This window comes from Schistocerca americana, chromosome 9, assembly GCF_021461395.2.
Source record: "Schistocerca americana isolate TAMUIC-IGC-003095 chromosome 9, iqSchAmer2.1, whole genome shotgun sequence".
NCBI lineage: Eukaryota > Metazoa > Arthropoda > Insecta > Orthoptera > Acrididae > Schistocerca > Schistocerca americana.
Window position 1 is genome coordinate 10,385,706 of NC_060127.1, and position 27,056 is coordinate 10,412,761.

A 27,056-nucleotide genomic window follows, 5' to 3' on the forward strand; every position below is an offset into this window, starting at 1 on the left:
TTGCCCTTCATGGAAAGCCATTCTGGGTTCAGCAAGATAATGCCCGCGCACACACAGCGACAGTTTCTAGTGCTTGTCTTCGTGCTTGCCAAACCCTACCTTGGCCAACAAGGTCGCCTGATCTCTCCCGAAATGAGAACGTTCTGAGCATTATCGGCAGAACACTAAAATCATCTCGAGATTTTGACAGTCTAACGCACCAGTTGGGCAGAATTTGGTACAATATCGTTCAGGAGGACACTCGACAACTCTGTCAATCAATGGCAAGCCGAATCACTGCTTGCATAAAGGCCAGAGGTTGACCAACGTGTTATTGACTTGCACTGTTTGTGAGGTTCTCTCTCTTGGATAAAATCCCAATTTTTTATGAAACTCTAATCATTTGTTTGTAGACTTGTGCTTCAAGTCCATAGATTTCCGTTCAATTCGCATAATTTCTTCGTAGTTTAGAGTGTGTGCAAAAATATAAATGCTTCTACAGTTTTTTTGGAAGAAGTTCATTACCTCCAGAAATTCCGCCCCCACCCTCCCCCCATGGCATGGAAGATATCACGTGAGAAGCATGTGAGGTGACTTTTGCATGATCGATAGTATCTGAACTCTTGCTGCTTTCCATATCTCCAAGGATTTTACATTAACTCGATCTATTCTTTCTGTGTGAAAACTTTGACAATCATTACTGTGTACCTAGAATCAGTCCGAGAGTTCGAATGGACTGCTGACATCTGGACCATTCAATGCCCTCTCATTACGATGTGTTTGGTTTCCAGGAGTGCCCGCTGCTGCAATGTGTCCCCGAGTGCAAACTTGCTTGCTTCTCCTCGTCGGGGTGCTGACCAGTCCCGGCAGAGGGGGAACGATTGGCAACAGGGACGACCGTATATACTTTGACAGTGCGGTTGGCGCAGATCCTTCAGGTGAGGACCCACATGCGAATCATCCACTTTGGAAGACCAGGCCCGAAAGCTCCCACCTACAAAATGTTCGGGCCAGCAGTCCAGGAGTTGGAGGAGTGGAGCACTCCAGGTTCACACTGGAGGAGGCACCCACCACCAGTGCACTGCTGCAGACCTCTCCTGGGTGGGCCCAGCAGCTGGGGAACACAGAACCACCAATGGTGTACAAGCCCCTGCTAGACGAAGATCAGCTCGTTGCATTCGAACTCAACAAGTTGAAGACAACCCTGCCGCCACCAACCAGCACCAGCATTTCTGGAGAGGCAACTGCTCCTGTTGCTGTAGCAGTGTCCGACCAGCCTGAAGGCGATGCGGATATCTCGTCGCAGGTGAGCAGACATTGCAATAAGACATTGCATACTCAATGGAGTATGATTACGGGCTCAATCTTCTATTCACTAATCCAGCTCGTAATTGTTGTTGTTGTTGTTGTTGTGGTCTTCAGTCCTGGGACTGGTTTGATGCAGCTGTCCATGCTACTCTATCCTGTGCAAGCTTCTTCATCTCCCAGTACCTACTGCAGCCTACATCCTTCTGAATCTGCTTAGTGTATTCATCTCTTGGTCTCCCTCTACGATTTTTACCCTCCACACTGCCCTCCAATACTAAATTTGTGATCCCTCGATCTCTCCGAACATGTCCAAGTCAAGTTGTGCCACAAGCTCCTCTTCTCCCCAATTCTATTCAATACCTCCTCATTAGTTATGTGATCTACCCATCTAATCTTCAGCATTCTTCTGCAGCACCACATTTCGAAAGCTTCTATTCTCTTCTTGTCCAAATTATTTATCGTCCATGTTTTACTTCCATACATGGCTACACTCCATACAAATGCTTTCAGAAAAGACTTCCTGACACTCAAATATATACTCGATGTTAACAAATTTCTCTTCTTCAGAAACGCTTCCCTTGCCATTGCCACTCTACATTTTATACCCTCTCTACTTCGGCCTTCATCAGTTATTTTGTTCCCCAAATAGCAAAACTCCTATACTACTTTAAGTGTCTCATTTCGTAATTTAATTCCCTCAGCATCACCCGACTTAATTCGACCACATTCCATTATCCTCGTTTTGCTTTTGTTGATGTTCATCTTATACCCTCCTTTCAAGACACTGTCCATTCCGTTCAACTGCGCTTCCAAGTCCTTTGCTGTGTCTGACAGAATTACAATGTCATCGGCGAACCTCAAAGTTTTTATTTCTTATCCATGGATTTTAATACCTACTCCGAACTTTTCTTTTGTTTCCTTTCCTCGTAATTGTTATGATTTGTAATATACCCAATACTAAAAACGGCAGCTGCTAACAAATGTGAGTATTATCAAACCATCAGTTTAATTAAGTATGTTAGCGAAATACTGACAGGAATATTATAAACTGAAAAATCGATGAGCTTGAAGAAACTGTTGTGGGGTGGGATCAGCTTGGGTTCTAAAGATTTACTGGAACACACAATGCATTGCCTTGCTGATCCTATGACTTATCGAAAGATTTAAACTAAAAAACGATAAGCCTATGCTTATGGGATCTGTATATGCAGAAAAAACTTTTGACAAAGTTTACTTGACTACACTCTCTGAGTTTCTGAAGTTGTCAGCGATGAAATACCTGGAAAGGGAGGTTATCGACAACTTGTGCTGGAATCAAACTGAAGTTATAAAGACTCAGACAATATGAGGAAGTAGTTGAGAAGGACGTGAGAATGGTTTGGATCCTAGTCCCTGCATTATTCAGTCTGTACATTAAGCAAGGAGTAATCGAAACCAAACAGAGATTTGAAAATACCATCAGAAATCAAGGAGAAGAAGTGAAATTTTTGAGGTTTGTCAATGGCTTTGTCAGTCTGTTAGAGACGACAAAGGACTTGGAAGAGCAGTTTACTGGAATGTGTAGCCTATTGAAAAGAGGTTATAAGATGGATATAAACAACATGAAAACAAGGCTAATCAAATCAGGCGATGTTCGGAGAGTTATATTTAGAAATGAGACCCTGTAGCAAAATAACTGACAGTGGTAGAGGCAAAGATTATGCAAAATGTAAAATAATAATGGCAAGAATAGCTTTTCTGAAAAAGAGAAATATTATTATTTTTTATTTTACACGTCTACTTCCGTAGGACAGAACTGAGAGGCAAATGTCGATGGACGTGTAACGAGTCAGTTGTTAACGTGGAAAACAAATTTGTCAGCAGTAGGCGAGTAAGTTAACGTGGCAACTAAATTTCCGTACCGTTAACCAGCCTTTACACCACATGTAGATTTTCTTTTTTTTAATTTCAGTTCAAGGGATAAGGCAGGCGAAGCAAGTTACTTCCGTTTTCTTCATCATAATTAAAGTTTTGCAATATACTCTGCTACTTTTCTTAATGCTGTTTCAGAATCTGTACTAGATTTAGTAAAAATCGTAAAACGTAAAGGTGAGTAAGAACCAAACATGATGAAGAAGAGATGATGAAACGAATTTTGCAAGTGTAATATTTTTTGGGGAATCGTCTTAACAATGACATGCTTTCACATTTAACATTTACGAGTGCTATTTGTTTATTAAGGTCGGATCGGTGGCGAAATTGAAACCACAGCGAAAGTAAAAAATGTTTTATTTGCAGCAGTTAGCTACACTTTCCAGCTACTTTTCTACATAGTTGCCGCTCGAATGTAAGACATGTGTTGTGGCGTTGTACCAACTTTCCAATACACTCGCCAAAGAAGGCAGCAACCTGTGCTTTCCGCCAGTTGTCTAAACTGGTCTGCATCTCGCTGTCTGTGCCAAAATATTGTCTTCGTAGGCAGCGGTTCATGTGAGCAGAGTTGAAACTCAGACGGAGCCAGTTATGGGCTGTATTGTGGGTGATCAAACACTTCCCATCGAAAACGCTGCAGCAGCATCTTCATTGCCCCTGCAGAGTGCGGCCGAGAATTGTCACGAAGACGGACACGGACGACGGTGACGTCACGTGGGGTGCATTACGTCAGGCGGAATCTCTCGCCGGGCCTCTTCATAAACAAATAGGCCTCGCACGCTGTCTACCAGTTCCGCGTGGATGGTAAAGCAGATGCACAACGTAGCAAAACTGGGGATGCCACTGAAGAAAAAAATAATCCTAGCGCTTTTTGTACGACCGACAGCAGGGACTGTAAATGTAATGCTTCAGTCGCTGTTTGTTACGCTTCTTCCTGGCCCAATACTAAAATGATAGCAGTTATGTTATTAGGGACGAGTTTCAAGTCGCCACATACCTACACGTACAAGCTAAATACCTTTGTCTGCAGTTGGTTTTTTTTTTATCATAGCACTATTGCAAATTTATTGTGGAGTTTGTCGCCTAAATTTCGGCTATTAGTCACTGAGAGAAAAAAAATCTTTCATAAAACCTACACTGATGGGGAATAATTTCGCATTGTGCAGGATGACAATCATTGGAAAACATTTGGCAACATGCTGCATATCGTGATCTGGGAACCTCCACAAGCGCTCTCGATCAAAGAAATTTCATGAAAAAAATGGAAGGGGTCCTATTCCGATTCCCTGTCCAGTTGGAGATTTTCCTCCACTCGGGCACTGGGTGTTGTGTTGCCCTTTTCTTCGGATCGTCATTACTGAACGATAATCGCCTCATGGGGTCACGTGACAAGTCTAAGCCCATGTAGCTTTGTACTGGGGTATGGCTTGACCCTATCGATTATTCTGAACTGTTGCAAACACAGTGTCGTATCGTTTTGTCAAGAGTTGATATGGCTGCATGGGCGCGTCCCGAAAGCCAATTGTACCTAATAAAAAAAAAAGATAAAGGAAAAAAAGGCTTCTTGTGAAACCGTTCGTAGTACCGCGGTCACATGCAACGTCTGTGAAGCTCAAGCGTTTCCAGAGCTAATTCAAGGCGGGGGAAAAAAATGACCGGCAGTGCGTGATCACGGTGCTACGGGCGATTTCACGAGAAGCGTTTCCAGACAGTTCCAAACAGCGTTACACCCGACATCGTGTCCAGTTCTTAAACAAAGGCACAGGTCAGACCCGTCTACAAGAAGGGTAGAAGAAGTGATACACAAAACTACCGTCCAGTATCCTCGACATCGGTTTGTTGTAGAATCTTAGAACATATTCTGAGCTCGAACATAATGAGGTATCTTGAACAGAATGACCTGCTCAGTGCCAGCCAACATGGATTTCGAAAACACCGATATTGTGAAACCCACCTCACACTTTTCTCACATGAGACACTGAAGGCTTTGGATCGAGGCAGTCAGGTAGACGCTGTATTTCTTGATTCCCGAAAATCATTTGATTCAGCGCCACACTTACGCATACTGTCAAAAGTACGATCATATGAGGTATCAAGTGAAATTTGTGTCTGGGCTGAGGGCTTTCTCGTACCGAGGATACACGGCGGGTATGTTCCAGGGAAGTATGTTGGGACCCTTGCTGTTCACGTTGCATCTGTTACAGATAATACTGATAGTAAAATCATGTCTTTTGCATATGATGTAGTTATGTGTAACGAAGTGCTATCTGAGAAAAGCTTCATAAGTATTCAGTCAGATTCTGATAAGATTTCAACATGGTGCAGAGATTGGCGACTTACTCTAAATGTTCAGAAATGTAAAATTTTGCACTTCACAAAACGAAAAAACGTAGTATCCCATAACAGCTATGAGTCACTGTCGGAATCGGCCAAGTCATATGAATAACTGGAGGTAACACTTTGTAGGGATATGAAATGGAATGACCACAGTGGTTCAGTTGTGGGTAAGGAAGGTGGCAGACTTCGGTTTATTGGTAGAATACTGGGGAACTGCGATCAGTCTACAAAGGAAATTGCTTACAAATCACCCGTGTCACCGGTTCTGCAATATTGCTGAAGTGTTTGGGACCGGTACCAGAGAGGACTAATGGGGGATATGGCACGTATACAGAGAAGGGCTGCACGAATGGTCACAGGGTTGTTTGATGTGTGGGAGAGTGGCACAGAGATACTGGGGGAACTCAAACTCTTCCAGACAGAATTTAACTATCCCGAGAAAGTTTTAAGCACCGGCTTTAAGTGATTGCTCTACGATATACTACAACCCCCTACGTATCGCTCACATAGGGACTGTGAGGATAAGATTGGAATAATTACTGCACGGACAGAGCCATTCAGACATTCTTCCCGTGCTGTGTATGTGCATGGAACAGGAAGAAACCCTAATAACTGGTACAAGGGGATGTATCCTCTGCCATGCACCTCACTGTGGTTTTCAGAGTATAGATGTAAATGTAAAACCGATGTCAAAAGTGTGTTCTGGCTAACAGTGATTATTTTGAAGACCAGTAAATGTATTTTATTTGTAATTCTTGTTTCGTTCGTTTTGTGAGATAATTCACAGAACTTCTCAGACGCATCTTGTAGAATAATATGCTTCTAGAAACTAACAACCGAATTCAAAAACATCAAGAGATCTTAAGAGCGTAGTTGCCCCGCTCAGTAGTAAACAAAAATACAGAGATGGTAATATTTTAAGACGGGCTTACTTTTAACTGACGTTGATGAATTTCGCCGTGAGCTAAGTAAAACTAACAGAGGGGTAAGCCAGTGCGACTGCTTGCCATGTAGGAGGGTATGGGATGGGGGAAAGTTTCCTTGTTTGTCTTCCAGTACAGCCAACTCACGGGCATGCCGAGTCGTATCAGTGTTGACACGGTAGTAATAAGGATTCGTGAATACACGTTACACAGACAGTCATCTTAAAATCCGGAACATATTTCTTGCAAGGAATGTGAAATTAAATTAAGGCTGTTGTAATACAACACGACGACTACGAGAAAAATAACATGAAAAACGTTTAGTAAGCATTTGTGGGCGTGTCTAATACTGCATGCTGCATTTAAATATAAGTACGATCACTGTCTACTTATCAGTTCACACGTTCAACATAACAACACTTCGTCAGGTAATTACAGTCACTACTTTGCGGTCGCTGAAGTTGGCAGCAATGTGAAACAAAGAACAGTCGGTAGCAAATGTTCCGACTTTTAACGCGGGGGCCGGTCCCAATTTTTGTTTCCTTTGTTATAGCTAGCTATTTTGTTTTGTATAACATAACACACCAATTTACGTAGGTTACGAATTAATAGTAACGTCGGTACTTATGCGGCCCGAGGTTCAGCACTGCAGTGTCAGTATTGTCTCGTGAGCAGAAAAGTTTCACTACTGCTCCAGCTGTTCTAAAAAGTACCCAAATCGTGCCAACACGGCCGGCACTGGTCGTATAGCAATAAAGCACACTGCCTAGAAACCGAAGAGCGACGAAGTGTTCCCACCCTTCTCGAGTTTGTGCAGTTGGGGAAATAAATAGTTGTTTTGTGGGATATCCTGCTTTGAAGCTGACGAAAAAAAGCATTGTAGCGAGAATTGTATCGGTTTGTTTCAGTACTGCAATGTTTCAGTTGCGCAGACGTACTTACGTTGTTGAGGAGCGTCTGTGTGGGTGTACGGACATCGAACGACGGGGCAAACAATGACAGAGATAATGAGTGAGTTTTTACGCACAGCTTTCGCAAGGCCGCAGCTGATATTACGCTAAGGCCAGGGATGTCGTCACGATACCTGTTCGAAACGCATTTTTTGAAGGGTGCGCCAATGCTTATTCTTTTTGGACATGTTGCTAACTTAATTGTTACCTCAGCTTGAAGGCAACGGAGTGTGGCTCATGCGTGGACACAATAGGACGGACAACTTTTGCTGTTCAGATCGGTGGGCTCTCGATGAACTATCCCCAGGCCACTGGACTGGGCGTGGTTCGGCATCTCCAGCCTCACCTGAAATGACCACCACGAAGCGCACACCTTACCTCGCCACACAACCCGCACTGGCTAACAACCAAGTCCGGTTTGGCTCAACAATGGTATAAGAGTAATGAACACTGCGCAAAAATGTGAAGGAATCCTTTGGGAGCATAACTCCTGAGATGTTCCCCAGCACAAAAAGGAGGACACAGAGACGCACACATTTCTGTGTAAGACATGATGGTGTACACGCAGATCCACTAGATACATTTTTTTTAATGTAACTACTTGAGTATACAATAAACTATTTTGACCAAGTGGTACGGGGATTTCTCGGACGCAGTGCAGATACACTGAAGCGCCAAAGAAACTGGTGTAGGCATGCGTATCCAAATACAGAGATATGTAAACAGGCAGAATACGGCGCTGCGATCGGGCAACGCCTACATAAGACAACAAGTGCCTCGCGCAGTTGTTAGGTCGGTTACTGCTGCGGCAATGGCGGGTTATCAGGACTTAAGTGAGTTTGAACGCGGTGTTATAGTCGGCGCACGAGTGATGGGACGCAGCATCACCGAGGTAGCGATGAAGTGAGGATTTTCCAATGCGACCATTTCACAAGTGTACCGTGAATACGAGGAACCGGGCAAAACATGAAATCTGCAACATCGCTACGGCCGGAAAAAGATCCTGCAAGGACGGGACCAACAACGATAGAAGAGAATCGCTCAACATGACAGACGTGTAACCCTTCCTCAAATTGCTGCATATTTTAATGCCGGGCCATGAACAAGTGTCAGCGTGCAATCATTCATCGAAATGTCATCGATATGGGCTTTCGGAGCCGAAGGCTCGCTCGTGTACCCTTAACAACTGCCCGACGCTAAGCTACATGGCTCGCGTGGGCCCGTTAACACCGACACTGGACTGTTGATGACTGGAAACATGTTGCCTAGTCGGACGAGCCTCGTTTCAAATTGCATCGAGCGCATAGAGGTGTACGGGTATGGAGACAACCTCATGAATCCGTGGACCCTGCATACTGGTGGAGGCACTGTAATGGTGTGAGGTGTCTGCAGTTGGAGTGATGTGGGACCCCTGATACGTCTAGATACGACTCTGACAGGTGACACGAACGTAAGCATCCTGTCTGATCACCTGTGTCCATTCGTGTCTATTGTGCATTCCGACGGACTTGCGCAATTCCAGCAGGACAATGCGACACCCCACACGTCCACAATTGCTACAGAGTGGCTCCAGGAACACTCTTCTGAGTTTAAACACTTCCGCTGGTCACCGAACTCGCCAGACTTGAACATTATTGAGCGCATCTGGGATGCCTGGCAACGTGCTGGCCGGAAGAGATCTCCACGCCGTCGTACTGTTACGGATTTATGGACAGCCCGGCGGGATTCATGGTGTCAGTCCCCTCCAGCACTACTCCAGACATCAGTCGAGTCCATGCCACGTCGTGATGTGGCACTTCTGCGTGCTCGCGGGTGGCCTACACGATATTAGGCAGGTGCTCTTTGGCCCTTCAGTGCATTAGAGTACAATGCTGACGGCATAACGCTGATGGCCGAGACAGAATGTAAATTGAGTCGGTCGTCAATAAAGCTGGACATGCGCTAGCTGAGATCCATAACAGGCGCATCAACAGACAAGAAACGCTAAGGGGTGTACTAGCCGATTATGCCGGAAGGCTGCACTTAAAACTTGTGCAAGAAACTAACAAAGAGGTGAACGAATTTTGTTACGTTGCAGGTGAAATACAGGGTGAAAGAACTTGAGCGACGAATTTTCGGAGGTTGTTCACGGATATTGTTGCCAGGCACTCGTGGTCTCCGCTGGCTGGTTGCAGAGTAACAATGTAATGATCGGTTTATTCGATTTCTTGCAACAGTTGCCTTTGTTTCTATGAAAATGCGTTCCGAGCCGCTGTAATATGCACTCGCCGGAACCTACAGCACACACAGCTCAGAGTAAGGAAGGGAGCGCCCGGGCAGATGCCGCAGTGCTGTGACGTGGCTGTTGCCGCTGCGGAGAATAGCTGTGTATTTCAGTCTGCCACTGCGTTCGGTGAAACCACGCAGGCCGGGCAGCTCCGCGGCAGTAAAGCTGTCCACACTGCTGCGTACTGTTGTTAACGTACGACTAAAACTGCCGGAAAAACATAACCGAGCAGTACTCCCCAGAGGGCGACAGGATACGGGGTGGGCATTGCCGTCGGCGACATCAACTAACGGGACCGAACGGAACAAGTTTGTTCCGGCGCAAAACACCGAGAGCACACTGTCGACATTTGCACCGCTGTACAGATATTTCCGATGCGACACAGATACAAAGATAATATAGGAAAACAAACGAAGTGCAATTACTCTTTAGCAAGCCACGCGTCTCCTGCACCAAAGTGCTCGGAAAACATGTCTGAACAACCGCCGAAATACAAGGTCACACTGTTGAAGGAGAAGGCTGTCGAGGTAATTTAGGAAATTTATGGTAAGGTCTTGTAGGACCAAACTGCTCAGGTCATCGGTCCCCGAGCTTACACTCTGCTTAACCTAACTTATGCTAAGGACAACACTCACACCCATGTCCGAGGGAGACCTCCGACCGATGGCGGGGGGGGGGGGGGGGGGGGGGGATCGCTGGATCTCTGACAAGACGACCTTAGACCGCGCGGCGCTGTTGAGTACGTCCTCGGTTGGGCAGCTCAAAGAACCACTTCGAAGTTACCTAAATCGTGGAGTGACGAAGTAAGTCTCCTCGCCAAAAGTTCAATGTCCCGTCGGGATGGTGCGTGGGTTCTGAGGCAGAAATCAAAAGAATGAGAGATACAACCGGTGGGAGAAGTCTTGTATAATACTCAACATTGGTACAGAGCGTCCTTGTCGAAATCCATATACAAGTCCTTGGGAAAGTAGACCCAAGTTAAACACTTCAGCAGTTCAGTATACATGAATACATGGAGGGACAAAAGTGATGCGACACCTCCTAGTATCGTGTCGGTCGTGCTTTTGCCCGACTCGGCGTGGCATGGCCTCGGCAAGTCGTTGGGAAGTCCGCTGCGGAAATATTGAGCCATACTGCCTCTAAACCTGTCCCATAAATGCGACAGTGTTGGCGGTGCGGGTTCCCGGGTTCGATTCCCGGCGGGGTCAGGGATTTTCTCTGCCTCGTGATGGCTGGGTGTTGTGTGATGTCCTTAGGTTAGTTAGGTTTAAGTAGTTCTAAGTTCTAGGGGACTGATGACCATAGATGTTAAGTCCCATAGTGCTCAGAGCCATTTGCACCATTTTTTGAATACCCAAACAATGCCGGGTTTGTCAGCGAGTTCTGTGCAAAAACTTTCCACAAGATGATATCTGTGCCCAAAAGCAAGTAGTGACTTTGATGCAGTCTGTCAAAAACCAAAATACATGCCACATCGTCAAACACATGTCATGAGATTACGTCTCCGTAAACGCAACATGATTTCTAGTAGGGGGACAAAAATTCCTATGCCATCGACTCCATATGCAATGCTTCTGCAGCGTCTTGCAATGCTTTTTTTACAGGAAAGCGTCCGATTTTTCTTTGTAAGTGCTCTGTTTTACAATATTGCTAAAGTTTTGACAATATCATTACTCACTTCATTGTAATCGCCTGGATTTCAAAAGGCTAAGCACAATTTCTCAAATGTTCAAATGTGTGTGAGTTCCTAAGGGACCAAACCGCTGAGGTAATCGGTCCCTAGACTTACACACTACTTAAACTTATGCTAAGAACGACACACACACACGCCCGAGGGAGGACTCGAACCTCCGGCGGGAGGGACTGCGCAATCAGCGACATGGCGCCTCTAACCGCACGGCCACAATTTCTCATTTAGGAACCTTCCAGTAATAGGTGTTCCTGCAGTCGAGAATACAGCTCATCGAAAATTGCGACGGGCTCAAAATAGAAAATAAAACAAACGGTCGTCGTTTTTTCCTTAATCAGATAAAACCAACACAGTGTGGAAACATCAATGGCTTTGTTGCAAGCTTCTGTAGCATATCGGCACTGCGCAAGTCCATAGAGCACACGGGAAATATCGTCTGAATATTGGTATAATGCTCTTGTTTACATTTTGTGCAAACTTTAAAAATGCACGTAATTGTCCTACTTTTACTATTTACTCATTGGTGACAGCACTGCCGAATAATTTCTGCTGCTACGGATGTAAATCGAAATACGAGGGTGGAGGAACAACTATACATTTCAAGGGTGAGTAGCACAAACTCGTATGATCTGCAATGAAATCCAAATGAGTTTCTGATGTTGTTCTTGTCAGTAAAGAATGGACAAATCTAGTAAACGTGGTAGATCAGTCTTAATCTATACAGGTTGTCCATAAAGCCCCTGTATCGTCTAGAAAAACCATTACGTTGGAAAATATTTGCGTCAAAGGATCGCGATTTGTGGAAAAACGTTTAGCAGGTCAATCTCGGAGTTTCTTTTCTGTTCTGTCACTATTTCGAAGTGAACCGCACTCGTCGCTCTTGGAACATCAAGGCGATATTTGAGTTCTGCCCATGTAGAGGTCAGCACTGCAGCATCAACAGTTGCGACTGCTTCATTGATTCCTGCACGAAATGTGGCAACGTCATCGGCTGTGTCGTGTACCCGCGGTCCTTGACACAACACCACAAAGAGAAATCTAAGTGCTTGACGTTGGAAGAGCGTGCGGTCCGTGCGATAAGACGATCACGATCCATCTCCCTCTCACCCGGAGAAGCAAGTGCCATTACCCGATTTCCCAGAAACGTCGCTCGGTGGAAGAGGAGCTAAAATAAGCGAACACATATCTCGGCTTATCAGCAGAGATTCGACCGTTTCTGGGAAAACGAGCGTCAAAAGTTTCCGACATAATTTAGATCGCTTCTAGCGCGCAACACGTTGACCGCAACTGGTTAAATAGTGGCTAGTGTCTCGTTCTCTCACTTCTGCGTCCCATGTTCAAAGCCCGACAAGTGTTTTTATTTTATTTTATTCATTTATCTACCAATGCCCATAGAAGGATGGTACACGAATATTTCTTATAAAGTTTGGGGACACAAGGCGTTATATTAATTGTGAAATTGCAACTGTGTTTTATAATACACTGAAGCTCCAAAGAAAGTTATATAGGTATGCGTATTCAAATATAGAAATATGTAAACAGGCAGAATACGGCGCTGCGGTCGGCAACGCCTATATAAGACAACAAGTGTCTGCCGCAATTGTTAGATCGGTTACTGCTGCTACAATGGCAGGTTATGAAGATTTAAGTGAGCTTGAACGGGGTGCTATAGTTGGCACTCGAGCGATGGGACACAGCATCTCCGAGGTAGCGATGAAGTGGGGATTTTCCCGTACGACCATTTCACAATTGTACCGTAAATATCAGGAATCCGGAAAAACATCAAATCTCCGACACAACTGCGGCCGGAAAAAGATCCTGCAAGGACGGGACCAACGACGAATGAAGAGAACGTGACAGAAGTGCAACTCTTCCACAAACTACTGCAGATTTCAATGCTGGGCCATCAACAAGTGTCAGCCTGCGAACCATTCAACGAAACGTCATAGATATGTGCTTTCGGAGCCGAAGGCCCTCTCGTGTACCCTTGATGACTGCACGACGCCAAGCTTTACGCCTCGCCTAGCCCGTCAACACCGACTTTGGACTACTGATGAGTGGAAACATGTTGCCTGGTCGGACGAGTCTCGTTTCTACTTGTATCGAGCTGATGGACGTGTACGGGTATGGAGACAACCTCATGGACCTATGGACCCTGCACGTCAACAGAGGACTGTTCAGGCTAGTGGAGGCTCTGTAATGGTGTGGGGCTTGCGCAGTTAGAGTAAAATGGGACCTCTGATACCTCTAGATACGACTCTGACAGGTGACGTGAGCATCACTTGCATCTATTCATGCCCATTGTGCATTTCGACGGACGTGGACAATTCCAGCAGGACAATGCGACACCCCACACGTCCAGAGTTGCTACAGAGTGGATCCAGGAACACTTCTCTGAGTTTAAACACTTCCGCTGGCCACCAAACTGTTGCAATGTGATGTTCAAAAAAGATCTCCACCCCCTCGTACTCTTACGGATTTATGGACAGCGCTGCAGGATTCATGGTGTCAGTTTTCTGCGTCACTGCTTCAGACTTTAGTCGAGTCCATGCCACGTCGTGTTGCGGCACATCTGGGTCCTCTGGGGTCCTACACAATATTAGGCAGGTGTATCAGTGTCCTTGACTCTTTAGTGTATGTGTGTGTATGATATTTTCTGTGGTTACAATCTTCTTAAATTCTCATATTCTTATATTTCATTCTTATATCAATTCTTAATTCTTATAGTTTATACTTATGTTTATTCTTCAGGAAGATTTGGTGCGTTCCCTTGCATGATACCAGTCGACCAGACATTCGAAACATAGAAATTCCGAACACCACGAGCATTGAGTGAACACAGGTTTGCCACAGTGACATTTCTTCGTATGAATCTCACTCGGGAAGGAATCGTCGTTGACATTGCTTAAGACTTCATGCGTTGGCAACAATTTGGCGACAAACCACGCATAACGATTCACTTTTCTGGTAACTGGCGCTTGCAGTTGATTATGAATCACGTTACACCAGAGGAATTCCACCGAAAAACAACTTCAATTAATTTTTCCATTCATTTATTTTTTTTTCCTCATTCACCAGACATATGTGTAGATAAATGAAAAACAAAATTAAAAATGATAATCGGGTTTCGAACACGGGGCGCAGAAGTATAAATCTGCGACTCAACCCACTGTGGCATTGGGCACTGATTTGGCTGGACTGTTTGCTCACTGAAAGGCATATAAAGTATCTCGAAAACTTTAACCGTCGTTTTCTCAATTCCGGTCGAATACCTACGGATAACCTGAAGCAGGTGTTCGCTTATTTTGAGCCCTCTTCGACTGAGCGAAGTTTCTGGGAAATCGGGTGATGGCACTTGTCGTGTTCTCGTCAGGAAAGAAATATGTCTTTCAGCACATTCTGCAGGCCCAAACTCCAATGTAGAGGTGCATCGTCATTCTGGTAGATGGTGGATGGCTGCACCGCTTTGATCTGTGGTAGCAGGAACAGTTTGACAGTATACAGGTAAACACTTCGCGTTATGTCCCGTTCAGGCTACCACGGATGTATTCACGCGTGTCCTGTGGGTTTTTGGAGCTCGAAATGCTAACGTTTTGGCGTCCACATGTCCAGAAATGTGGAACGCTGTTGCTTCATCTCACTGTCAGCCTTATGGAAGCCAGCATGGAACGAGTGAATGCATAGTGCAGAGGATGATCGTGTGGCTGTAATGCTTCGACCAATTGCACTTTTGTACGCATAAAGGCGTAACCGCTTGTGTAGCACTTTATGGAGAGTTGATCCTGCTTGGGGAGTTGCACTGAAATGCAGCTTCGCCCTGTCAACACATTATTGAGACACATGGGGACGTCCACTTCGAAGAAAGTATTTGACAGTGCCTGTCGTTTTTGAACCACCTCACTGTACTTGTTTTTGCTGGTGGTGCCCTCCCACACTGTCGTCGATACTTTCACAGGACCGTTGTCATACACTGCGCCTTCTGCTGATTTGTCATGATTTTAGTGCATTCCAAGTCAAATCGGCAGGAAAGGACAAAGGAAAAAAAAGTTTGAGAGCTGCCAAACTTTTTCCAACAGACCCACATTCCCTGTCTCTAATAAACTAAACTCTGCCCGAACATGCCATGAAGGCCCAACGGTACCGACCGGCCGCCGTGTCATCCTCAGACCACAGACGTCTCCCGATGCGGATATGGTGGGTCATCTGGTCAGCACACCGCTCTCCCGGCCTTATGTCAGTTTCCGAGGCCGGAGCCACTGCTTCCCAGTCAAGTACCTCATCAGTTTGCCTCACAAGGGCTGAGAGCACCACGCTTGCCAACAGCTCTCGGCAGACCTGATGGTCACCCATCCAAGTGCTAGCCCAGCCCGACAGTGCTTAACTTTGGTGATCTGATGGGAACCGGCATTACCAATGCGGCAAGGCCGTTGGCCTGTCTCTAATAAACTGGTGGAAAAAATTGCAACAGCAAAAAATTATTAATGCAGAGCGATGAAATTTCGAGAATACTTCTGTCTAGGTAACATAAGAGGGCTATCCACAAAGTACATTACGTTTTGGAATTAAAAATAAATAAAGTATTGGAAAATTTTTTATTATATACAGATGAAAGCCACACTTAAATACTACTTTTCTACATAGTTGCCATTTAAATTAAGGCACTTATCGTAGCGATGGACGAGCTTGTAAATTCCTTCGTCGTGAAATTCGGCCGCCTGCGCCTTCAACCACGTGGTTTCCTCTTCTCGAAGCTGTGCGTCGTCATCAAAACGCTGCATAGCCAACCACTTCTTCATTGCTGGGAATAAGTGGAAGTCGTTCGGTGCCAGGTCGGGACTGTACGGCGGATGAGGAAACAACTCCCACTTAAAAGATTCGAGAACTTCACGAGTGGCATTTGCCGTGTGGGCCCGGGCGTTGTCGTGAATCACGAAGATCTTTGAGACCAACTTTCCCCTGCGCTTGTTTTGTATTGCTCTTCTGAGGTTGTGCAGAGTTTGGCAATACCTTTGAGAGTTTATTGCAGTGCCTCATTCCAAGAAATCCACAAAAATCACACCTTTTCTGTCCCAAAAGACAGTCATTGCGTGGTTGAAGGCGCAGGCGGCCGAATTTTACGACGAAGGAATTTCCAAGCTCGTCCATCGCTACGATAAGTGCCTTAATTTAAATGGCAACTATGTAGAAAAGTAGTATTTAAGTGTGGCTTTCATCTGTATATAATAAAAAAAATTTCCAATACTTTATTTATTTTTAATTCCAAAACGTAATGTACTTTGTGGATAGCCCTCGTATGTTAGTGATTAACTTAGGAAGATCAAAGTTAAGTGCGAGATAAGGCATTGCAAATGTGAAATGCTGGTACATTAATAACCGGGGTAAACCGCCAAAAGGTTGGATGCAAGCATGCGAACGTGCATGTGTTGTGTTGTACAGGTGCCGGATGTCACTTTTTGGGATGGTGTTCCACGCCTGCTCCACTCGGTCGACTATCACAGGGAAGGTTACTGCTGCTGGAGTTGTAATCTGATGATGTCCCATGTATGCTCGACTGGAGACAGGCCTGGTGATCGAACAGGCCAAGGAAACATGACTACAACAGCGGAATACGGGTGAGCGTTATCCTGTTGGAAAACATCCCCTGGAATGCTGTTCATGAGTGGCAACACAACAGGTCGAATCGCGAGATGGACGTACAAATTTGCAGTCAGGCTGCGTGGGATAACCACGAGAGTGGTCCTGCTGTTGTATGAAATCCTACCCCAGACCGTGACTCCAGGCGTGGCTCCAGTGTGTCAAGCAAGTTGCAGGCCGCTTAACTGGCCTTCTTCTAGCCAACACACGGCCATCATTGGCTCCGAGACAGAACCGGCTTTCATCAGCAAACACAACAGACCTCCACGCTGCTCTCCAAACAGCTCTCGCTTCATACTACTGAAATCGCAAATGGCGGTGGTTTGGGGTCAGTGGAATGCACGCTACAGGGCGTCTGGCTCGGAGCTGTCCTTGAAGTAACCAGTTTGTAACAGTTGGTTGTGTCACTGTGGTGCCAACTGGTCGAATTCGCCAGAGGCAGGCAGTGCCACGTGGCCGTCCGGAGCCCGTAATCACTGCTGCCAGCAATCACGTACAGTGCCTATATTCCTGCCACGTCTTTCTGCAATATCGCAGAAGGAACGTCCAACTTCTTCTAACCCTATTACACGACCTCGTTCAAACTCACAAGGGGAAGGCCTCAGACACGGCCAACCGATTCGGCTCAAATTTGGCGGGTCGCTTGTGTACAATCTAAAACGAAGGACTCTAAGATATTTTGGGCCAACACCCCCGCAATTTTGAGAAAATCACTCCTAAAGGTTATGACGAGCAATCGACTCAAAATTGGAGGGATCGATAGATAATTGTAAATACAGCATTTTTCATCATCATCATGTATGGGGTCCGCAAACGTAAACTTTTCCAGAAATCGAGGGAAGATACATTTACAACTGCCGCTTCTGTACCTACGTGGTAAACGATTTTCACCGACAGCGCCGATAGCGCAACGGCCAAGGTAACTGGCTGGGAATCGGAAAACCCGGGTTCGAAGAAACCTAGCGGTTGTTATTCTTTTGGTTTTTATTTTTCCATATCTCAATTGATAGGGATAGGATGGTTAACAAGGTAAGTAAATCAATAAGGAATGATAATAATAAGGTAGGCAAACTAGTTTCCTAAACGCCGTGAGTTAGTAAAGTATTAAACTTTTAAGCCTTGTCACATGAAAACAACTCCGAATAAGAGTGTTGCGAATTCCTCACGAGGGATCACAGATAGCCATCCGTGCGACGCTTGTTTACACCGAGGCACGGGACAGAATGCACGCGGGGAGAGTTATGTTGTCCCGGTTGCCTCTTCGTCATATAACCTCGCGGATACATGTAGTCACTTTTCCATCGTTAATGCACCGAATGAAATACGTTTTATGAATGAATACAGTGTTCTTCCGTAAGTAACATATGACGAGTACTGTATCTTGTAGGTAGTAATTAACTTGTCTGTTTATGCCGTAGTAACTAGTTTTCGTTTGTTGTGTCGTATCTTTCAGGTGCATAATCTGAATAATGGAGGATGTACACCCTTCGACTAGCGCTGTATTATACAGGGTGATTCAAAAAGAATACCACAACTTTAGGAATTTAAAACTCTGCGACGACAAAAGGCAGAGCTAAGCACTATCTGTCGGCGAATTAAGGGAGCTATAAAGTTTCATTTAGTTGTACATTTGTTCGCCATTTCAGCCAATAAAGTTTTTGGTCCCTTTTTCTTCGAAGGTGCTACTGTAACTGGACTACAGTATCTGGAGATGTTAGAGAATTGGCTGTTCCCTCAGCTCGAACAAGAAGCACAACAATTCATATTTCAGCAGGATGGAGCGCCACCACATTGGCACTTATGTGTCCGTAACTACCTGAACGTCAACTACCCGAGGCGATGGATCGGCCGCCAGGCAGCCCGTGACAGAGCACTTCATCACTGGCCTCCAAGAAGCCCTGATCTTACCCCCTGCGATTTTTTCTTATGGGGGTATGTTAAGGATATGGTGTTTCGGCCACCTCTCCCAGCCACCATTGATGATTTGAAACGAGAAATAACAGCAGCTATCCAAAGTGTTACGCCTGATATGCTACAGAGAGTGTGGAACGAGTTGGAGTATCGGGTTGATATTGCTCGTGTGTCTGGAGGGAGCCATATTGAACATCTCTGAACTTGTTTTTGAGTGAAAAAAAAAACATTTTTAAATACTCTTTGTAATGATGTATAACAGAAGGTTATATTATGTTTCTTTCATTAATTACACATTTTTAAAGTTGTGGTATTCTTTTTGAATCACCCTGTATAGTTGGGAGCCTGTCACAGACGATGGCAAGCGGGAAGTTACCGACGCTGAGTTTTGGTTTGTAAAAGTGTTGCAAGACAGATGCATTATCAATGCACTACCGGAAGCTGATGGTTCTGTTTCTCGACGTTACAGATTGATAGGAGCGGCTATCGTAGAGCGATTTTTGGAGCTGACGAACGAAGTGACTTTTGTTGATACTGAAGTACTATACCATGAAGACGAAGCAGGTGATTCAGTGGAAGATATCCCGACTGGTGAATCGTAAAATGGTCATAACACTTTGGAAATCTCCACGTCACTGGGAATATGTGCTTCATCTGTTCCCGATGAGTATTATGAACCGGTTACTAAACGATTGAACTATGTCGCTATACCCCTTGAAGTAAAAGTAAAGTATGCGTTTTCACACCTCATACCTGATGATGAAAAATGCTCTATTTACAATTATCTATCGATCCCGCCAATTTTGAGTCGATTGCTCGTCATAAACTTTACGGGAGATTTTCTCAAAATTGCGGAGGTGTTGACACTAAATATCTTAGATTCCTTCGTTTTAGGTTGTACACAAGCGACCTGCCAAATTTGAGCCGAATCGGTTGGCCGTGTCTGAGGCCTTCCCCTTGTCAGTGAGGTGTTGATAATGGCGTCTTTGTCGCCATAGAGGCATTCTTGACCAACATCAGCTCACCATGCCCAACCTCAGAGGTCACTAACCCTCACGACCGTTACAGCACGTATTTAAAGTAAACCTGATTCATTTCCTCATGGTGGCACTACTGGCGCCATTCTTATGCGGCTGGTGCGAAATTTCGATAGACATCATCTTTCAAATGTAGAAACACGCCTACCAACCCTCATTCGTGTCGCACATCTCCTTCTTGGATTCTTTCCGTCAGTTTAGTTTCCAAGTAATGATTTTTGAAATGATGGTGGAACCTCATGGATAGCCTACCCTATATTTCCTCTATTTGTGTACAAGTAAACGAATTGTAAGCTGTGTATTGCAGCTGATTAAAACTCGAACAACAAAAACAATTGAAGATGTTAATATATTGAATACACATTTATTCCACAGTGCACAGAGACTGAATTTTTCACAGCAGGCTATTTTGCAGGAAGTACGGTGTAAGATTCCCTTGAAAACCACGCCGGACCTACATTCATCCATCTTGAATCGAATGGAAGCTGTTTTGAATGCCAACGGTTTAGGCATGGTAATGCTTTGTATTTTTGGTGTTTCAATATTTCATTTGTTTATATTAGGCAGCTGCTTTCTAAGTTTTTGCGAGATGATTGCCGTATAGTTTGTTCGATTTGCTCTAATAGTTCTTTAGTCATCATCACTTAAAAAGTTTTGTGTGCGCCGAAAAATGAATCTGGCTAGCGAACATTTCTGGGCTGACTTTTTGAGATTTTAACGCCTAACCAATGTGAATACCGGATTAAAAATGCATTTGCCAAAGAAGCAATGCTTGACTGAGATCGACGGACATGTCACGAATTTATTCGGGCGACATTGGGCATTGGTATGAGTCAGATCCAGACCATTTTACATCAACTATTAGATGCGAGTAATCTTTGTTGTCGATGGATTCCATGTAAACCTATTCCTGATGAAAAACAACGACGCACTGATTGGTGCTGAAAAACCCTGGAGAAAAAGCGGCATTAAAAATTTGGTTTGGAAATCGCTACTATGCTGAATGTTACTGTTATCCTAAAAAGAAAAGTCAATAGGCTCAAATGGTCTTTCAAAGAGATCCTAAGGTTACAAAAATGTGACTAATCTGCAGTACTAGCAAGAAGATGGATGCTAGTTTTTTTCTCTAATATACTACTACAGCATTTGAAGACAGATGTACAATTACTGCCGATTGGTGCACACATGTCGGTTTACCACTAATTTTTGAAAAAAGTTTTTGCAATATGGGTACGACGAAAAACAACTTCCCATAACAGCAACGCATCGTGCCATACAGCAAAACCGACAGCTGAGTATCTAGATGCCCTAAAGGTCAGCACCATGGTCCTTCTACCATAAAGCCCTGACCTATACTATGTGATCAAAAGTATGTCGACACCTGGCCGAAAATGACTTATAAGTTTGTGGCGCCCTCCATAGGTTAAAGTTGGAATTCAGTATGGTGTTGATCCACACTTAGACTTGATGACAGCTTCCACTCTCACAGGCAGCGCGGGATTAGCCAAGCGGTCCAAGGCGCTGCAGTCATGGACTGTGCAGCTGGTCCCGGCGGAGGTTCGAGTCCTCCCTTCGGCATGGCTGTGTGTGTTTGTCCTTAGGATAATTTAGGTTACGTAATGTGTAAGCTTAGAGACTGATGACCTTAGCAATTAAGTCCCATAAGATTTCACACACACATGAACATTATTGAACACTCTCAGAGGCATACGTTCAATCAGGTGCTGGAAAGTTTCTTGGGGAATGGCAGCCCATTCTTCATGGAGTTCTGCACTGAGGAGAGGAATCGATTCTGCACTGAGGAGAGGAATCGATGTCGGTCTACATCTACATCTACATTTATACTCCGCAAGCCACCCAACGGTGTGTGGCGGAGGGCACTTTACGTGCCACTGTCATTACCTCCCTTTTCTGTTCCAGTCGCGTATGGTTCGCGGGAAGAACGACTGAAAGCCTCCGTGCGCACTCGAATCTCTCTAATTTTACATTCGTGATCTCCTCGGGAGGTATAAGTAGGGGGAAGCAATATATTCGATACCTCATCCAGAAACGCACCCTCTCGAAACCTGGCGAGCAAGCTACACCGCGATGCAGAGCGCCTCTCTTGCAGAGTCTGCCACTTGAGTTTGCTAAACATCTCCGTAACGCTATCACGGTTACCAAATAACCCTGTGACGAAACGCGCCGCTCTTTTGGATCTTCTCTATCTCCTCCGTCAACCCGATCTGGTACGGATCCCACACTGATGAGCAATACTCGAGTATAGGTCGAACGAGTGTTTTGTAAGCCACCTCCTTTGTTGATGGACTACATTTTCTAAGGACTCTCCCAATGAATCTCAACCTAGTACCCGCCTTACCAACAATTAATTTTATATGATCATTCCACTTCAAATCGTTCCACACGCATACTCCCAGATATTTTACAGAAGTAACTGCTACCAGTGTTTGTTCCGCTATCATATAATCATACAATAAAGGATCCTTCTTTCTATGTATTCGCAATATACATTACATTTGTCTATGTTAAGGGTCAGTTGCCACTCCCTACACCAAGTGCCTATCCGCTGCTATCGGTGAGGCCTGGAATGACGTCGGCGTTCCAAAACATCCCAAAGGTGTTCTATAGGATTAAGGTCAGGACTCTGTGCAGGCCAGTCCATTACAGGGATGTTATTGTCGTGTAACCACTCCGCCACAGGCCGTGCGTTATGAACAGGTGCTCAATCGTGTTGAAAGATGCAACCGCCATCCCCAAACTGCTCGTCAACAGTGGGAACAAGAAGGTGCTTAAACCATCAATGTAGGCCTGTGCTGTGAATGTACCACGCGAAACACAATGGGTGCAAGCCCCCACCATGAAAACACGACCACACCATAACACCACCCCCTCCGAATATTACTGTTGACACTACACACACTGGCAGATGACATTCACCGGGCATTCGCCATACCCACACCCTGCCATCGAATCGCCACATTGTGTGCCGTGATTCGTCACCCCACACAACGTTTTTCCACTGTTCGATTGTACAATGTTTACACTCGTTACATCAAGCGAGGCGTCGTTTGGCATTTATCGGCGTGATGTGTGGCTTATGAGCAGCCGCTCGACCATGAAATCCATGTTTTCTCACCTCCTGCTAACTGTCATAGTACCTACAGTGGATCCTGAAGCAGCTTGGAATTCCTGTTTGATGGTCTGGATAGATATCTGCCCATTACACATTACGACCCTCTTCAACTGTCGGCGTTCTCTGTGAGTCAGCAGACGAGGTTAGCCTGTACGCTTTTATGCTGAACGTGTCCCTTCACTACCACATTGGAAACAGTGGACCTAGGGATGTTTAGGAGTGTGGATATGTCGTGTACAGAAGTATGATGCAAGTGACACCCGATCATCTGACGACGTTCGAAGTCCGTGAGTTCCACAGAGTGCCCCATTCTGCTCTCTTGACGATGTCTAATGATTACTGAGGTCGCTGATATGGAGCTACCTGGCAGTAGGTGGCAGCACAATGCACCTGATATGAAAACGTATATTTTTGGGGTGTCCGGATACTTTTGATCAAATAGTGTAGCACCTTGTGATTATTGGTGTTCCCCAAAGTTAAAAACAAAATTCCTGGAAAAACTTTTTCATAATCAGGTGAACCAGTGGAACATTGTGAAAACCAGGTTTCTGACGTGCATCAGGAAGAGTGGCATAATTTCTTTAAGGACTAATTCCACCGAAAGCAAAAAGGTATTGGTGCTAAATGGAGATCTTTTTAAAATAAAATTATTCAAATGTTTTAACAACTAATCCTTGTTACATTTCGCAAAAAATTTCATTGATACCCACATTTGGAGCTTTTGCTAGTGAATCTTCCATAGCACGTAGAACTCGCCATATAATTGTTCTTATGCCTTTTCTAGATCTATAAAGTACGACCAGACATTTTGCTTGTTTTCTCGAGGCTCCTAAATTCCTGCCTTACTGCACGAATAGCATCAGTGGTTTCCTTGCCTCCTGTGAATTCAAACTGACTACATCATTCATTTCTGCTATTATCTTTTCGGTGTGTTCATTAGACATTGTACATATTGCTTTATTACGTTCTTCCATTCGTTGTTTAACTCCTCTGCACGAAACGCAAACAGTACACTATCGTCAGGAAAGTTGTGCACATACGTTCCATTAACAAACATTCCAATGCACCAATGCAACATAAATGCTATTAAAAGCTCAATACAGTACTTCCACAAAGAGTGAGGTGATCAGGACATAACTGTCAAGACAATGATTGGTACATGGACTGAAGAAGTTGTTTGCTGGATTGCGAGAGCTGAGTACAGACCAGGATGACAGGGAGGTAAGTGGTAAGTGGTTCAGTAATGATGACTAAGATATGGTCATAATTTTTTTCTCGGTTTAAGGACACGAGAGGTTCCTCTAGGACTGCTGAGAATGACTAAACTGATAACTCATCCTGATTTCTCTTTCAATTCTGCGTTCTAGGCGCTTCAGTCTGGAACCATGCTGCTGCTACGGTCACAGGTTTGAATCCTTCCTCGGGCATGGATGTGTGTGATGTCCTTAGGTTAGTTAGGTTTAGGTAGTTCTAAGTCTAGGGGACTGATGACCTCAGATGTTAATTCCCATAGTGCTCAGAGCCATTTTTGAACCATTTTTTCAATTCTGTGTTTCTCACTATCCTGCTGGAGTCTAATAGAACCTGTAGCACTGATGTGTACTAACAATGAAAATCTGAAATTATGTGACATGTTTTATTAAAATCAAATTCGGCCAAAATTCACTCCTGAAAATTTTCCTACATCCTGTTTTTATTCTGCAGCTGGCAGAGCTGCTCAAAAGCATTCTGAGCGAGTCCGAAGACCAAGGAAAATCGAGGACGCAGCAACCGAGGCAGCCTCCCAGAGTCGACGTCATGTCAACTGGCAAACCACCCGAAATCCACGGGTTCCGCCCACAACTAGAAGACGATATGAAGAGTGTCCTCAAGCTCAAACCACGACAGCCGGAACTCAATGCTACCGTCCACCTGCCTCCGCTGCAAACTGCAAAGGTGCCTGCGAATGATGCTGAAGAGGACTTGAAACACATTCTTCCGACTCTCGAGGAGACACTTGGCTGTATTTTGGAAGACAGTGAGGCTGAGGTACTTACCTCGACCAACCGGCCGGTACTACCACCATTACATCCGACAATGACGGACAGCAGGCAACCGCCGCACACGACGGAGGTGCCACTGACTGATGCTGCAGAGGACTTGAAACACATTCTTCCATCTCTCGAGCAGGTACTCGGTGGCATTTTGAAGGACAGTGAGGCTAAAGTACCTACCACAACCGGTCACTCTGTGATACCACCAGCACGTCCAACAATGACAGACAGCAAGCAACCGCTGCAAACAACGAAGGTGCCACCGACTGATGCCGATGAGGATTTGAAACACATTCTTCCGACTCTCGAGGAGGCACTCGGCAGCATCTTGAAAGACAGTGACGTCAAGGTACCTACCACAACCAGTCGGTCAGTGATACCATCGGCAAGTCCAACAATTACAGACATCAAACAACCACCACAAACGACAAAGGTGCCACCGACTCATGCCGAAGATGACTTCAAACACATTTTTCTAGCTCTTGAGGAGGCAGTCAGCAGCATCCTGAAGGATAGTGAGGCTGGAATATCTAGCACAACCAATCAGTCAGTGCTACCATCAGCACATCAAGCAACAACTGACAGCAAACAACTGCTGCAGACAACAGAGGTGCCGCTGACTAGTGCCAAAGAGGACTTGAAACACATCCTTCCAGCTCTCGAGGAGGCACTTGGCACCATCTTGAAGGACAGTGTGGTCAAAGTACCTACCACGACAAGCCGGCCATTGTTACCACCTTTATCTCCGACCACAACAGACAAAAGACAACACTTTTCAGCAGTCCGGCCCCAGCCAGAGGACACCATCCGACCCATTCTGGAGAAAACTCTGTTGGAGCAGGAAGCAACTGCTCAACAGCAAACTTCTCCACCATTTGTCTGGCACCACAGACCACCGAAAAAAAAGGATTACAGTTTCGATAACTTCCTGCCAGAGTAGGAGTGAATGTTCAGGGATATTTTGCATGCCCATAAATCCAATCATAGTGCCACATTCCCTTACACAACTGATGCTATGAGCACTACAAAAACGCCTATCTTTTCTGTGTCAGAACCCACAGAACAGTGACTGTTCTCCCAAGATGACCTCGTAGTTACTTACATGTTCCACAGTGCAATCAGTCTGTCTTCAGATAAGGAGCTTCTCTTCCAGGCAGTTAAACCTATCTTGCAGGATGTGCTCAATACCCAAAATTTGCACCAAACAAACAGTAGGCACAGTTGTGAAATGTTAGAGTGACACTGGCAAACACTGTGAACCAGATAGCTACTGTCAGATGGCGTTAAGCTGACGAAAAGTTAAAATGGTTTGAGATTTAAAAAAATTCTCAAACCCAATGATTGGTAGAAGGGGAGATTATTTTATTTTGAAGTGAACACATCGTGGTTCAATGTAAAGTGAACACATTATTTGTGTATGTTCACAAAACAAATTTGTGATTGCATTTTCTTGTTCTTAACCTTTCTTTGTATGTTACTCTGAAATTCGTATTAAAATTTAGTCATCATGTCAGATCCATTTTTCAATTATTGATAAGTTTCAGAACAACTGAGGTGCTGAGAACCATAAGGACCTTCATTGATTTTAAGATTGTAGCGTGTACGCATGCTCCTGGAATTTGTTGCTCTTATGGTGAACCTCCTTCATCTATATCTGTAATCCCACACTGTGTATATTAACACCCACAAAAAAGCTGTCTCGCCAATTTCTCAGATATTCATTTCCATATGGCCCAAAGCACGAAGCATAATGTTGTTGTTCTGCCCTGTTCAATTGTTATTTATGGTTGACAACATAATTTAGCATCTACATCATGTAAGCAAGAGTAATGCTTCATAATTAGAGGTATATCGGCAATTTTATCTGAACCTCAAGCCACAGCATGTGCTTAATGAATATTATGATAGTGAGGACCATGAAGGTTGGAATAGGTCATCATAATG

General features: G+C 44.8%; 1 protein-coding gene and 1 pseudogene across 1 annotated transcript; one reads left to right on the forward strand and one right to left on the reverse strand.

Moving 5' to 3' along the window:
• The first annotated feature begins 773 nt into the window (after positions 1-773).
• LOC124550853 lies at positions 774-26,625 on the forward strand. The gene is made up of 2 exons (XM_047125588.1): positions 774-1,285; positions 24,784-26,625. The coding sequence occupies exons 1-2, from the start codon at positions 788-790 to the stop codon at positions 26,050-26,052; spliced, it is 1,767 nt and encodes a 588-aa protein (XP_046981544.1). The 5' UTR covers positions 774-787; the 3' UTR covers positions 26,053-26,625.
• LOC124551454 lies at positions 15,679-15,796 on the reverse strand (annotated as a pseudogene).
• Positions 26,626-27,056: the final 431 nt, after the last annotated feature.